This window comes from Micrasema longulum, unplaced genomic scaffold, assembly GCF_059751315.1.
Source record: "Micrasema longulum isolate JH-2025_06_02 unplaced genomic scaffold, ASM5975131v1 h1tg000271l, whole genome shotgun sequence".
Lineage (NCBI taxonomy): Eukaryota > Metazoa > Arthropoda > Insecta > Trichoptera > Brachycentridae > Micrasema > Micrasema longulum.
In genome coordinates, this window is record NW_028277475.1 from 779,761 (window position 1) to 796,624 (window position 16,864).

The 16,864-nt window shown below is 35.1% G+C and overlaps 1 protein-coding gene across 1 annotated transcript in view; it reads left to right on the top strand.

The window, feature by feature from the left end:
• Positions 1-14,815, top strand: part of G9a (histone-lysine N-methyltransferase G9a) — a 29,914-nt gene extending 15,099 nt beyond the window's left edge. Inside the window, exons 9-20 of the mRNA XM_088224187.1 lie at positions 607-893; positions 1,882-2,189; positions 3,418-3,593; positions 5,062-5,220; positions 5,395-5,458; positions 7,132-7,274; positions 8,186-8,330; positions 8,777-8,941; positions 10,313-10,531; positions 11,345-11,523; positions 11,778-12,459; positions 12,717-14,815. Coding sequence (XP_088080313.1) covers positions 607-893; positions 1,882-2,189; positions 3,418-3,593; positions 5,062-5,220; positions 5,395-5,458; positions 7,132-7,274; positions 8,186-8,330; positions 8,777-8,941; positions 10,313-10,531; positions 11,345-11,523; positions 11,778-11,967 — 2,035 coding nt within the window. The 3' untranslated portion in view covers positions 11,968-12,459; positions 12,717-14,815. The remainder of the gene's footprint in view (positions 1-606; positions 894-1,881; positions 2,190-3,417; positions 3,594-5,061; positions 5,221-5,394; positions 5,459-7,131; positions 7,275-8,185; positions 8,331-8,776; positions 8,942-10,312; positions 10,532-11,344; positions 11,524-11,777; positions 12,460-12,716) is intronic.
• The last annotated feature ends 2,049 nt before the right edge of the window (positions 14,816-16,864 follow it).

The window sequence follows — 16,864 nt, forward strand, 5'->3', positions numbered from 1 at the left end:
AATAGTCTATATTATTATCACCCTTCTCAAACTAACTATATTTGTCACTCACCTATACCGCGTATACACAGACTAGGAAACGAATGTACCTCTCATATCGACATTTTTAACTCGATTCTCTGTGATCAAATCATCTCTTTGTAAATATTTTATGATATTCTATAGTAACGATTAAGGAATTATTTGCAAACGCTACTTTTGCTAATGATCTGGTTTTTATTCATTTTATATTTTTTGTATCTTTTGTATGCTGACATACATACATGTATATGTATCTATTTATTGTTATTTTTCTTTTTCTTTTTATACCTATGTATTGTTTTTAAGTTTTTAATTTTTGTATATCTAACTAACTCATTATATTTTATATTGTAATAGGCACTTGTGCCGTATAATAAATAAATAAATGTGTAGCCAGTACACATTGCATATATTAACTTTATTACCTCTATAAACATATTAAATACCAGGTTAAGATTATCGGTATTCCTCCATTATACATTTACGTATCGATTGAAGTAATTTATTATTATTTTAAGTTCGCCATTTAAGTAAGTTAATTTAAGTGACTTATTTTCTTCCAAATAATAACATTTTATTTTTCAGTGCTCCCGCGCGTATGTCGTTCCCTTCCAAAACCGATTTGAAATCGACCTGTCTAGACGAGCGGGAATTGGCCAGCATGATCAAGGAGCTGGACGTGGAACTCCCAATTGTCCCGGCAGACTTGCTGCCACAGCTGGCGGCCGATGTGGCGGCCTCGGACAAGGAAAAGGTCTTAGACTACGATGAGGTGCTCATCAAGGATCCGGTGGGGGAGAAACCAGTGCCGAATTTACAGGCGGCTATCTGTAACAAGGAGAACTCTGTGACCAGCATCATGGCGGCTTTGGGTCAGTAAAGAGTCACTTCATGTCCTTTTAGTTATGATGGAGTGCTTCCCGGGGCAACAGTGTGCTTTCTGTGTTCAACATTGCCTGGTATTTGAGATGGTTCAATCAGATGAATCTCTTCACAACAGTGAAGATTTCAGCTCTCTGAATTCACTAAAATCAAAAGATGGAAGAATTTAAGAAACAAGCGTGTTTAAACATTGGCAAAATGGTGAATGTTACACATGTTGAATGAATGAATGAATGTGTGAGGGTCGTGTGTGGGGGTGCGTAGTAAATTTAAAACTTATATTTATATTGAAAAGGGTATAGGAGAGAACTTGGTAAAAAGTTAGACTATTAAAGAAAATATTCTTTTTTTTATAGGTACCTACTTTTTATTTATTTATTTTTAAATGCTTAGAGGGTTCTTTAATTATTTGGACATAAAATAGAATCATAATTATTTCAATATATTGAGTTTTACTACTGACATTTCTTGGTGGAACTGCATTTTTATTATTAAAATAATTATTTCACTAATATGTTAATAATTATTAAAAAAAAAAAAATGAAATAAAGTAAAGATGAATAGAAATTAAAAAGAAGAGAATTAAGGGGATGGCTGATTAATTTTGAAACCCTTTAAAAATATTTTTCTTAAGTAATACTTTGATTATATTTTTAAGAAGTATGGCATGTTTCAAACCCCAAATATTTTTTGCCATACGTAAATCAAAAGTTTTAAAATAATAATTTTAGATCTATTTATTAGAATAGGTCGTTTAGAAGAATTTAAATTATTTATCAGGTGATTGCCTTTTTGCTTGGAACCGTAGTACTGCTCTTGTTAAGCTCTTTTGACTAATGAGTTTGCTGACCACTGACCTAAGTAAGTATCTTCAGACTGGTGTCACCAAGAAATTTTATATCAATATCATACATTATGGAGTTTCATCAATAAATATTCACAAAAAACATCAATGTTATTGTTTAAATTTCGTTTCAGCTGCTGGTGCTGACCCTCGTAAGCCTATCCCAGATGCAGACGGTGGCAACTGCGTCCACGTCGCGGCCCGCGAGTTCAACCTCCCCGCGCTGCATCTGTTCCGCTCTTTGGGCTGCGCGCTCGACGCTCTGGACGCCAAGCGCCGGACGCCGCTCATGGTTGCCGTCATCAGCTACGACAGCCGGACACGGCCGCACGGCGGGCACGACGCGGACCAGAGTGCAGACAAGTTGAAGGACGAGTGCGAGAAAGAGTTCTACGCGACCATGCGGTACCTGGTCAAGGCTGGCAGTGACGTCACTTTAAAGGTACTCACAATGAAAAGCGGGCTGTATCATGTATGAAAAAATATCTATAATCTAATACATCAATCCCAAGAAAAACTTCCTTTCTAGCAGGGTAGTTTCAGACTGGAATAAATTTCCAAGTCTAATTGTCCATTCCATTTCAGTCAACCATTTCAAAAACCGTTTGGATGCTTTTTTGAAGGAAGAAGAATTTGGACAAAAAGCAGTACACAAGACATAGGCGCATCAGCCGAGGCTGCCTGCATATAACAAATAATAATAACAATAATATACAATATTTTGAGCTTGTCTAAATTTTTGTATACAGGGACTGGATTCAACTCCCTGGGGAGCTGTTAATATTAACATATTACAACAGAGATGAAGAACATTTTAGAGAAGGTAATATAGAAGTCTAGGCATCTACAGGTCTTATAACCTGTCATTGGCTGGTTTAAGTGGCCACTTTACACACTGAATAACATTCACTATTCTGTTCATTTTTGAACATCTATATTCCTTAAATTCTTCCACCTGTTGATGTTTGTGAAGTTAAACTAATGTCTGTTTAGTTATACGATGTCAGTAATTATGTATGTTCATTATTATGTTTTGTACCTTCTACAATATTTTTATATAACAACTGTATTTTTTCTTATTCTTCAAATTTATTTTATTTTGTGTTTTATTTTTATTTACTTTATTATTATTCCTATATCTACGAGGATCCAACCATAATTTTGTAGGTATACCTAATGCGCATGCTCAATTTTTTTCACGACCACAGCGCCACTCAGTTGCTGCCACGCAGTTGAAGAGTGAGTACGTGTACGCTATTGTCATTGGATTTTAGTTTTAACAAAATGACAGAAAAGTTGAAGAACGTTACTGCATTATATTTTGTTTAAAGCTTGGGGATTCTCAAGTGGAAACTATCCGCAAAATTAAAAAAGTGTTTGGAGACGAAGCAATGGGCACCACACAGATAAAGGAGTGGTATAACCGCTTCAAAGATGGCCGCTCATCAGAGTGAAGCACGATCCGGTAGGCCCTCAACATCCAAAACTAATGTCATTGATCAAGTAAGGACCCTGGTCATGCAGGATCGTCGAATAACGATCAAAAAACTTGCTGGTGAAGTGAGCATTAGTGTTGGATCCATTTATTCCATTTTAACTGAAGATTTGGCTGGCCATCGGTTTTGCTAAAACTAAATTCTATACTTTACATGTTTAATCTTTATTTTCAGGGTCCCGATGGAGTGACAGCGTTGCACCTCGCAGCCAAGAACAGCAATGTTCCCGTGTGCTCTGTATTGCTGGAGAGCCGTAATAATACTCCCAAACTGCTCATCAACCAGAAGGACGACGGGGGCTGGACCCCCCTGGTTTGGGCGGCCGAGAACAACAATGTACACATTGTCAGGTACTTGTTTTGTTATGTTTATTGGGCACACTAGCAGCACTGAGCTGATGCATGTACGTCTAATGTATTCAACAATGTTTTGTGTATGTCCAAATGCTTGCAGACAGGCTGGATTTCCCCTTCCTATGGAGTTATTTAGATCTAAATTTGTTCTAACTCCCAAGGGAGGAAATCCCACCTGTCTGCAAGCATTTGGACATACTCAAAATATTGTTGATTAAACTAACTGCTATAAGAAGTATAAAAATTAGAAAATTGTTTTCAGGCGTTGCCTAGTGGGTGAATTGGTTCAGGCGGATGAATCTCACCCACATAGTGAAGGTTTCAGCTCTCTTACTTCACAAAAGTCAACAGATAGAAGAGTTGAGGAAATGTGAATGTTTAAACATGGGCAGAATAGTGAATGTTACAGTGTATAAAGTGGCTACTTAAACCAGCCTATGAAAGGTTATAACCCCTGTAAATGCCTAGACTTCCATATTACCTTCTCAAAAATGTTTTCCCTCTCTGTTGCAACAAATTTAGATCTAATGTACTGTTTGAAATATCTTGTGGCGTTTTTTTCAAGAGGGCCCCTGATTCCCAGCTGTCGAGTCTCAAAACTATTTTTTTTTTTTTGAGTCGAGTTGTGGTCCTGTGGCTAGTGTCCCGGACTCACGGACCAAAGGTCCGCGGTTCGAATCCCACTCTACCCCAACTTGATTCCCATTTTCTAATAGTGAGTTATTTACAACTCGTTGAAAATGGCCCTTAAAATTAAATATTTGGGATAATCATAAGAACGCAAAATTAAAAAAAAAAAAAAACAAATTTTAATTATCATATTTTTACTAAAACTAAAATCCCACCTAGCCACTTTCTGTGGCTTATTAGTGGAGATTATATTTATACTAACTTATATAATATTATCTACATTTAAAAAGACAATGAATAGCAGATATAATTAACAGCCGGAAAGATCAGAATATACATGTATATAGAAATAATAATATATTTTTTTTTAAATACAAGAAAATATATGATAAATTAAAATATTTACACATAAGCTACTATTCATATGTAAAATTTTGATCGAGTAGCCACTCTCTTATTTTGCTGTTGTTACATTGTGAGTTAAATTTAAGTTCTTTCAGCAATAAATTAAAAATGCTAGGTACTAAATATTTGAGAGTTCTATTACCATACTTATTACATACTTTTGGTACTACCAAACCATCATTATACGTGAAGCGTGTATTATGGTTATGTTTGAGAGGAATTTTGAATGTATTACTATTCAATTGTTCTAAAATGATGCAAAGCCACAGTAATCCTCGAACGGTTAAAGGGATTAAGCTGTACATTTAACCATGTATATTTATTACTTTTTTTTTTCAAGTTTTTGTTCTTCGTCTACATTTGCAGAGAAAATAATAAATAATACATTTTAAGGATAATAATATCTTTTCTTTTTTTTTCTTTAATAAAGATTTCTTCTGGAAAGAGGGGCCGACTCAATGATCCGTGACTCGGAAAATAACGTCGCCTTGCATTGGTCAACCGTCTCGGGGTGTAGCCGCTCGCTGGAGGCACTGCTCAACGCTGGTAGTTGTGTCAATGTCGCCAACATATACGGAGATACGCCCCTGTAAGTTCTAATTTGAAATAAAAAATTCATGGTAATTTTTGAGTGATTGAACACTCAATAGTATTAAGGTTCTTACAGACATACACGACACTTGTCAAATGATGATGAACTGTATTCTTAATCCGCCCGGACACGGAACAAAATCCTTATGAATAAATGTGTTTGATTTTTCAGACATGTTTGCGCACGTCAAAACCACTACAATTGCTTGGTGCTTCTATTAGCAAGGGGGGCTAAGGTAAAATATAGTCTTCTATATATTTTATTTTAAAATTAAAATTCGAGGCATAGTTAATTCATCGTCACTATCGCTATTACCCTATCCGCATTAAATGGTGCATAGGGCACTGCATTAGTACTCCAATGGCTGCATTTGTAGATCTTTTATTTTACATAAAATATGAGGTGATATGTCTTATGGTTCAGGTGGTGCCAGTCCAGAGACAGTGAAATATTGCAGTGTTAAACTACCATTGAAAGCTTTAGCCAATGCGAAAGCTATAGCATTAGTGCGAAACAGCATTGATTTTATCTTTATTTATATACAGTAAAACCCCTGTTTTGCGTTTTTCTAGAGAGCAACAGAAAAAGTGTAATACTGAGGAAAACGCTTAAGTGAGGAAATGAAAAATGTTTGGGAAAAAATATCATTATTGAACTAGAGTATACTAATTATACTGCGGATTTTTTTTTAAACTGCCTTAATTGTGGATTATTCATATTTACCTATGATTTAATTGAAAATATTTTGTATTTTTTCAATCAATATACAAAGGAACTTAACCTTAAAAACACGAAAATAAAAAATTGCATTTGCATAAAATTATTTTTTCCCTAAATATTGGGAAATTTTATTTATGTGGTATCACTTTTTTAAGTATGGCACCACAGAATTTCAACTGTCATTTTACATCGCGGAAAAACTGTTTCACACTTTTATGATGACTGTTTAAACTATCTTCTTTCCATATTATGTTTATAACTTCAAATAATATTTCTATATCGCCAAATTTTTTAACATTCTGCATTGTAATTTATTGATGTAAAGACTTTATTCTTTCCAAACATGCGTCAACTGCATGTCACAATTTAGTAAAATGACAAATTTAGACACTTTAACAAAATGGCCAATTACACGGCACCTACTTTGAATTTAGTTTGAGACAATAATTTACATATTTTTTTATTTACCTCGATTTTATTCACCATTCACGCGGCGGCGCGCGGCTCGTTGTCTTTTGACAGATCGAACGAGTTTTGAAAAATTTTCAATGCAAAACAGGGGCTATGAAAAACGTAAAAAAATGTTGATTGGGGGGAATATTTGAATGAGAATGTGTGGAAAAAAAATGGAACCTAAACATTTCGGCTTAAAAGGCAGGGAAAACGTAAAATTGAGAAACGTAAACACGAGGTTTTACTGTATTCAGCATAATGCAATTTGAAACTTAAAAAAAAAAACAATAATAATAGATTTTTATTAGATACATATTTATTAGACCTACATATTTTCTTGTTATACCATGAAACGCTTGAATTTTAATTTCGTACCTTTCATAAAAGACCTCTGGGCATATATAATATAATAAATAAATAAAATTCAAATGTGAAAGCATTAGCAGTAGTACGAAACAACGCAGTTTGCGAAACAGTTAGCGTTTATTTTAATATGAAAACATTATCAGTAGTGTGAGTTCAGCTTTGATGCTTAGCATGATAGTGAAATAAAATAAAAATAGCTGTAATTTCCAATACTACCACACATACTACACTACCTTGCTCTGGATGACATTCTCTTGCTTAATATTCTTTTGTTAGAGTAAAAACTAATTCACATTTTTACAAATTAAATAAAGTAGCTCCATAAAATTACTTAAAACCCGTATAAACTATTTAATTAAATAAATCCAGGTGGATATGAAGAACAATAATGGCCACACTCCTCTGGATCTCATAGAGGATGAACAGAGTGTTTGTCATTCTATTCTGGCTGTGAATATGCAGTTACAGCATACACTCAACACATTTGGGCGCGTTGAAAGAATCGTTTCAAAGTAAGTACTAAAATACTATTATCAATGTATTATATACATATCGCTGTCTAAATTCAAAGGGGCCACAGATCGGAAACCCCAAAAGTGCGTTTTATTAGAAAAACGAGATTTAAATTGGCCGTATTTTCCTATAATAAAAAGACTCCCGTGGATTTTCGATTACAAAAGAAACAAAACGCACAACAGCCCTTTTGGCATTTTGCGTTTTGGCGTCTGATTTCAGAGCAAAACCACCATCTTATGCAAAAGTTACTCATGTGATGTTTTATGTTTTTGGGTGATATTGGGTTTGTTTTCCAGAAGGTTGCTCCTCCTTTGAGATGGATTCCCAGCTCATCTTTTAGGAGGTCTTCCATGAAGACGGGTTCAGCGAAGCTGATTATGTAGTGCAATATAAGGGAGTCTGGTGGTGTCTATTCTTTGACCATGGCCGTACTAATCCCTCCTTCGCCTTCTACTCCGTCTTACAATGTCCTCAGCCTTACATATCTCTCTTATTCTGGTATTCCTCACGAGATCTCTTAGAGCTTTGCCTGCTATCATCCTCGGTGTCTTCATCTCGGAAGTCCTCAATACTCGTTTGGTCCTGACTGTCTGCCCTTGCTCCAACGCCATGTCATTATTGGTCTTACACATGCTTTATAAATTCTTATCTTACTCTTCATGTCATATCTTTATCTTTATCATTTTTCCAAATTAGAGATTACAGCTGCCTTTTTGACTTGGGCTTGTATTTCCTCACAGAGATCAGCTCCTCCAAGCAGGTCTATGCCTAAATATCTGAAGGTGCTGACCTAATCATAGGCATGTTCCATTGGTGTATCTCTCACATTAATTTCAATGTAATTTTAGTTTTAACAATACAATATTTTTTCAATTCTTACTTTGACTTTATATTATTCTTTATCTAGTGATATCTCCAATGGTAAGGAGCTGTATGCAGTGCAGTGTGTGAATGGAGTTGATGACGAAGACTCCTTTGGGGATTTTACCTACATTACAGAGAACTGCTTTACCACCGACATCAATATTGACAGGAAGATCACATCCATGGAAGTAAGTTTTACAGTTTGGGAAATTAATTTCATTCAAATGTCTCTTTTATACTGTAAACATAATTGTAGTAATGACATACTCGAACGGGGTGTTGTGGTCTCGTGGTAACACCGTGGACTCACAGAACCGAGGTTCAAATACCACTCTACCACAACTCGATTCCCATTTTTCCAACAAAAGTTATTTACTGGTTTTAGGAAATGGTCTAAAAATGGAAATATTTGAGTAAATAATAAGAAGTCAAATTTTTCTTTTAAAATAAAATAAAATTAAAAAAAAAAATATTGGCGACTTGAATAAGTTCTCGCTATTTTTATTCGACATCTCTCAGCTTCAGTACGGCACCCAATTTCATTGCTTTTGAATTCCTTTTTATGTGAGATAGCATCTCCGGACAGCATTGACGCCTGTCCTTTAGTATTGAATGGTTGAAAAAATGTTTTTAGGGCTGTTTGTGCACTGGAAGATGCGGCCAGTCAGATGCGGAGTGTGCCTGCTCCACTATATCCATCCAGTCCTGGTACGAACCGGGAGGGAAGCTCGTCCCCCACTTTGACTATGACGACCCTCCCATGATATTCGAGTGTAATGATGTATGCTCGTGTAACAAGGTACCGTTATACATCTCTATATTAATTTATTCAATCAGAAAATCTCATCCTCATCCCGCTAAGCTAACACTGGGTATACCTAACTTATTTATTTTTTAAGTGTTTATTTTATGGAACTCCGTGTTATAATTTTAATATCAAAATCAAACACTGGGGGGCTAGTTATCGGGGTCACCAGTTGTGGTGAAGATCACTCATTAGCGATCGGCTAATTGTCGACTCTACTACTGGCTCAGTAGGTAGGTCTATCAGCGTGTGTACGCTACGCATAGATGTTTTTAGTCCTACGCTACAAGCTAAAATGTGGTGTAGGAAGTCGATTAAAATCCTACATCCAACATCTCACACGTGGCCCCACTCTTTACTCTTCTCAAGATTGCTTTATACTTGCATACGTTTTGAACACTATTTATTAAAGATTAAATAATATACATTTTAAAATGAACAAGACTCGTTATTGAATCTATCCCTAATACAAATGAGGGCTAAAGTTAGAATTTATGTATTTTTACTACGCGGTTGACAATAATTTCGAATAAGTGCGAAGATCTTAGATCTCGGTTGTAGGCGGCGAGCTGTAAAGGTGGAGAAGAGAAGGAGCAGTAAATGGGTCGGTGCTTTTTACCTATGTCACTGATGCTCTGGGTTGCCAACCTGTCATGTTTGTTGTCAATTGCTCTATTTTATTCTTAGTTTGCCGGTACCTGCTTCTGAGGCACCAGTTTGTGTAATTAGCTTTAAAACAAAAAAAAAAAACAGACAAGTGTTTCGCCTTATCAGGCCATTTCCAGTCTTTCATTGAAAATTTTTTTGTTTTAAAAAAAAAAAAAACGAAATTATTAGACAAAAATCCGTATTTGATTTTAATATTAAAATTATACCCAACAAAGGGGAGTTCTTTTTACAATTTATATTACAGATATTTCTTTTTGAGTATGTATTTAAGTAGGTATAATTTTAAAAACATTCATAAAAATATTTGTATACATTGGATGATAAGTTGTGTCGGTTTTTCCAAATGAAGCAAACAAAAGACACAATAAAAAAAATACAACAAATTAGTCAACGCAAGCTGCTTTGGAACAGAAGGGGGTATTGAAAATGCTCATTTTCGTCTACTTGACATTACATTTTGAAGGCTTGTAATCAAAATTTATTTTAATAATAATTAATTAATAATTATAATTAAATAATAATAATATAATTATAATTAAATAATAATAATATAATTATAATTAAATAATAATAATAATATAATTATAATCATTAATTATATGGTAATTTTTTTTTTCTTAATTAAGTAATAATGATACTGTTCTAAAATACCGTAACATCATCTACTAAAGCGCTAAGAGCTTGTCTCATCCCCAGAACCAGTGCCTGAACCGCTCCCTCAGCCGGGGCCCTCAGGCCGTGCTCCAGGTGTTCCGGTGTGTGGGCGGGGGGCGGGGGGGGTGCGGCGGCTGGGGCGTGCGCGCGGCGCGGCGAGTGCAGCGCGGCCAGCTCGTCGCATGCTACGTGGGTCGCCTGGGGACGGCCTGTGCGCGGAGGGGAGACTCCTACCTCTTCCAGCTGAAGGACAACACAGAGGTTAGAGACTCTTCGGCTGTATGATTATTCTTCTTTTCAATGCAGGCCCTGTCATTGGCCACAATGGTGACAACAGGTCAATTTTTGTAATTTTGGAAGAAATTATATTATAAGCTTTCATTTACTGATGCCATGGCTTATTAGTTTATTTGGAATTTGACGCCTGATGATTACTTCTATTTTTGGCTCTTATTTTGCAGTCTTCATGTGTTTCTTCTTCTTTTTTTACTGATTAGTCATTTTATTATTTTATGTACCTACCTACCAGGCGCGAGAGGTTATTTTCTTATTCTGAAGAATGGGGTCAGTGCTATATAAGCTCCCGACTTCGCTATGACCTGTGTAGATCTATTATTACCTGTCAAAGATCCTCAGGTTTAACCTGTGGTTTCCCGAGGATGCGGCTTATTTTGTGATATCATATTCTATTCTATAGGTGTCTTATCATCTGCCTTGCAGAACCTACATCTAGATGTTTCAGAAAGATTAATTCTAACAAGGTGTTTATTCAGTGTGCGGTGACTTTTAATCCCTCACTTGGTTTCGGCTATGTTTCACTAGGTCTTTGGTAGATCTTTCGTATGATTTGGACCAGGTGCCATTTGCCAGAGCACATGTCCTGCTTCCGGATCCACCGCCAAAGTTCGTTACGAGCACATTTTGGTTCCCACAATAGAGCTCTGGGCTTATTGGAGCTGTCTCAGCTCCGAGCCTCGCCAATCCATCTACTGCCTCGTCACTGTCGATAGTGAGAGACTCATAGTCCTGAGGTAGACTATCTATGCCAAGAATAACCTTGTTTGCATGTTCCAGGATGATGGTGAGTCGTACTGCATAGATGCCCAACAGTACGGCAACGTGTCCCGTTTCATCAACCACAAGTGTTCCCCTAACCTTGTCCCAGTGCGAGTCTTCACCGGTCACCGGGACCTCAACTTCCCTCACATCGCCTTCTTCGCCTGCCGGGACATAGAAACCGGAGAAGAACTGGGGTAAATTATTAAATAATAACATTCATTGAAATATTTGTAAGCAAGTACTGGATTTTGACTTAGATATATAAATGAGAGTAACTCATTTTTTTCATTTCAGTAGGTAGACTATTAAAGCTTTTTTGCCTAAATATATGTAATTTTTCTGGAATTGCTTAGCATCATATAATGGTAATTTGAAATGATTGCAAATTGTTCAAGTTGTCAATAATCAATAATAACTCATCGTATATATTTACAATTGAAATTTTCAGATTTGACTATGGCGAGAAGTTCTGGTCCGTCAAGCGGAAGAGTTTCAACTGCCAGTGTGGTGACGCCGACTGCCGCTACGCCGGAGACAGAATAGAGGAGCCGGAGCTGCAGGAGGAGACCCTCGACCCGGACACGACCGAACCATCCGCGGAAGAGGCTAAAACCGAGGAAGAGGATACCCAAGACTGAATTACTATCTAGTCTCCAATATGGCACACGTCATCATCGTGAAGATGGGTTGCTTGACAAATTCAATAAAAATGTCGTTAATATTTTTTAGTGTGTTCAAATGTTTGATGATTAGTACATAAAACCACCCCCTAAGGCAGTGATGGGTGACGAGCTTTGCCCAAGAACAAGCAACACGCGTTATTCATTTACTAGGCTTACTTCGTTCCCCAAAAATTATTGATATTCCTAGGTGTGACACGGCACCCAAATTATGCCAGGTTTTTTCAGAATTTTGACACACCGAGCTTAAAAAGTTATCCAGTGGTGGAGTTTTTCCCTAGGGAGTTATCGAGATTGAAATATATTACAACAGAGATGGAGAATATTTAAAAAGACAATATCCTAAGCATGATAAAAAGATGCTGTTTTATATACAGCGGAACTCTTTCTTTGCAAATTCCGATAATATTTTATTAGGTATGCTGCAAAGACATCGAGCTACTGGAAAATGTTCAAAGATGTTTAAGTTTTTAAGTGAAAATTCTTGATGGAAGTTCATTGTAATTTATTATATAAATAAAACACGAGTGATACTTTAATCCACAAATTTGGAATATCCAGTGACCGGTTTCATCGCTTTCGCGACATCTACCAGTCCAGTCAGATACCAGTCTCGAAGATGTCGCGAAAGCGATGAAACCGGTCACTGGATATTCCAAATTTGTGGATTAAAGTATCACTCGTGTTTTATTTATATAATAAAAAAGTTCAAAGATGTGCTGTGAAATTCCCCTAATTACTCAAAAGGATGCCCTACCACGGTAGATTAAAAGCACTAGGACTTTACATCATTGGAAGAGAGGGGACTTGATAGAAACTTTTAAAATACTAAATAAATACTATGACTATATATACTATATACTATGAGATACATTAATTAAATCCAAGCACAAATTAACAGGGTCATAACTGGAAGCTCTTTAATCCCCGATTCCATCTCAAACCCAAGAAAAACCTCCTTTCCAGCAGGGTGATTTCAGAATTGGAATAAATTTCCAAGCCTAGTTGGGAAGTGTTCGGTCAACCAGTTCAAAAACCGTTTGGGTGCTTTTTTTAAGGAAGAAGAATGCAGGCAAAAAGCACTACATGAGATATAGGCGCACCAGCGAAGACTGCGTGGCTATAACGAATGATAATAATATTAAGTCTTGTAAATGCCTAGACTTCCATATTCCCTTCTTAAAAATGTTTTCCCTCTCTGTTGCAACAAACTTAGATATGAATAACTCCCTAGGGAGGAAATCCAGCCAGTCTGCAAGCATTCGGACATATTCAAAACATTGTTGAATATTATACTATTCGTATAGTGGGATTCGCACCTCGGACACACCTACAACAACACTATCACTGGACCACTACCGAATTTATGAATGTCAAGTGTGGCCAAAACCAGCAGATAACTGATCATAAGCTCTTTTTGAAAATTTTCTCCATCTCAGCTGTAAAAAAATATATTTATTAACACTTCAGAAAGCGGCATGTACAAAATATTTATCATCGTTATTTAATACAGATCACAACGATGTTCTTACGAAAAAAGAGATTAGTGAAAATTTTTCTTTAAGATAAGAAATTATTATATTAGTAATAGGGTATTTTCGCACATCAGGAATAACTTTGAAAATGCATTCAATAATTACAGTGGATTTTTACGATTCTAATGATATAACTGTCACAGCCAGATTTTAATTTTAGCCGCAATACATATTGGCCACCAAAATTACAAAGTGGCTCCGTATTCTAAAAAGGCCAATCGACGATAAGTCATATTGTCAACACTTGGCATTTTACAATGAGGCTAGTGACGTTTAGCCGCTATTGGCGAAGATCTTTTAAAAGACAACTGCACATCACACTGATTATGCCTGACTAAAATCAATATTTGACATCTCATATTACCATTTTCCGCACCCTAAAACTAAAACATCATTGAATATATTTTATGAAAATACATTCAACCGATGTATCTTTGTGCATAAAAAAAATGCACGCATAGGTAACTTAGTGTGATTTCATTGATTTATTTCGCAACATACACTTATATATTTATGCCTAAAACCCTTGAAGAGTTTGTATGATTACACAAAATACAGTATTGTTGAACTAGAAATTAAAATATCAACATAACCTCAAAGTAATAAAACAAGATTTACCTGTATTTTGGGCCAGTTTTGCAAGCCAGAATCAATATATTTTGGCGATTCACATATTGCAGTCCTTTTGGTTTTCAATTGTTCATTTATTAAGCGTTTTCGACTATTTAAAGCAACGGCGCTTTAATTTTGAAAAACTGTCAAATTTATTTTTGCCCCCTTCCCACCCTCCTCGACCCTCGAATCTACCGATTTATTTTTCTGAATCTACCTATTTTCACTTGATCGAGTCTGGCAACTGAGCATTTGGGCATGAGTAAAGTGTCATAATTTTTGAGGACTTGTCTAAGTATTAATATGTCAATGATTCAAAGACAATATCTCATGGCGATATTTAATACATAATAACTCCATTTTGTCTCCCAGTAGAAAAAATGGTGTCCACAAACAATCTCTAGGCTTCCATTTTATCTGTTTTATACATTTGTAAATAGGAATTATCATGACAATTCTGAAATGGATGGAAAATACAAATCTCCGAGTCTGTATATATCTCAAAAGTATTATAGAATCAAATTAACCACAGTTTTCTGTATATCTATGTATTAAACATTTAAACAATGCGTATTCATATTTATCTTTGATACAGAATCTGGTTTTGATGTTGTATTTATATCGTAAATATTTGAATAAAAACCTTTTACAATTCGAAATTTTTCTTTTATTTTCTTAGCGCTCCTGATCTTCACTCGCATGTGGCTACCTCGCCAACCAAGTTGACCTACCTAACTGCCGTCATTTTTAATTGTAAAATATACTGCTGGGAATAAGGTGGGATCACATTTCATGCGTGCGAATGCACAAATAACATTATTTAAGAATTTGATTATTTTACCATCTGTCAGATTGTGAAATAAAACAAGATGGACATTTTGTTAGTACTGCCATAGTTGAAATTTTTACCCAGCTTTCTATTAATTAGCCTTAGTATAATAAATATTAAAAGGTTTTAATTGACTTTATTATAAAATGATTTTTTTTTTTTTACATTTGCCTAATAAAAGTACCTCTTTTTTTTATAGTCCTGTCAGTAAAATATTTTTTGTGCATAACATAACACAAAATTATCTTATATTTGTGTTATGATAATATATTGTTCGCGGTCTGGCAATATTACGCGGCCACTTCACGCATGCACACGGGGGGGATAAATTGAAAACTTTTGGACGCGATGTATGCAAACTTGGTTCTACGCGCCTTCTGGTATATTATAATTCTATGATTCAATCCATACTAATTTTATAAATGCGAAAGTGTGATTGTTTGTGTTTTCTTCACGCCTCAACGGGAAAACCGATTGTCTTTTTTTTGCATAGGGATAGCCGGAGAGGTGAGAAGTAAAATAAATAATTATTTTTCATCACAAATTAAAATAAATTTCCATGAAAAAAATATTTATCAATCATTATTTGACAAAGAGTAGGCGGTAGGATTGGGATGTCAAAAGGAATAAATTTTGTTTTTATTTGAAAAATTTACTTAATTTATTAGTTGTATTGCATTCTAGGTGGGTACTTAGTACAAATGTTCATAGAAAAAGTCCTTTTTTATATTACATAAAACATGTCTAATTATTATAAAGTCAAACTCCGTATTAACAATTAAACATTAGGTAGTTTGATTTCCTTTTTGTTTTGATTTTATAGTAGGGTTTTGGATTAGTATAAGCTTGAGTCATGAAATTAATGCAAAAGTGTATGTTTCCTTCACGTTGCAACAGAGCAACCGATCACGTCAGAAGTGTCATAGGCTACTTTTCATCCTGAAAAATATATAATTCGTTTTGGAAATTCTTACTGGAAAAATGAATTATAAGTAAAAAAATTCATTATTAAACCAAAATAAAATAAAAATTTATTACACAGAATAACGATGCTACGTCGTCATAAAACATAAGGATCATCTTTTTTTGCAAGCTAGCATAGTTGAATGACTGCCATACAAGCTACTTTTTACTCCGAAAAAATATTTTTTTTCACCTGGAATTTTATTTATTATGAAATGACAAACCTAATCAATTAACTTTTTCCCTAATACAATGCGAGCGAAGCCGTGAGAAAAACCCAGTATTAAATAAAATAGAAAAACTATTCAATCAAAAAGTAAAAAAAACACTGGCATGGTAGGTTTTCACTGTGCCTTTTCTGCAAAATCAGGTTTTGACACTTGGTCCATATTTGTTTTTGACTAAGCACTACTATAAGCATTTCTGAGAAAATTGCAACCCAAGGAATCGACCAATCGACTGCAAAACGATTTATTTTTTTAAAAAGGTAAAATGCAAAGATAAATTAAAATATTTTTACAGAAATCAAGCAAAATAAAATTGGCGCCATGTTTTTTATTGGTTTATTAGTTTTAATATGGTCCAAAGACAATTTTTCAATGTTTGTAATCGACTTTAGTTTAGGAAGGATTAAAAGCTCGCTTCACGAAACAACTTTCTTTTTGACAAACAAAACAAACGAATCTCCTAATAACGAGAGTAACGTATGTAATTTCGCCACTGTATTTTTTTTATAATCGGGTAGTTGTCCAAATGGTTATAGTATCGTAGACTCATTGCTCAGAGGTCCGAGGTTCGTACCCCGCTCTACCACAACTGGATTCCCATTTTCTAATAATGATTTATTTATAATTCGTTAAAAATGCCCCCAAAATTGAAATATTTGGGTAAATTATGAGAACGCAAATATTTATTT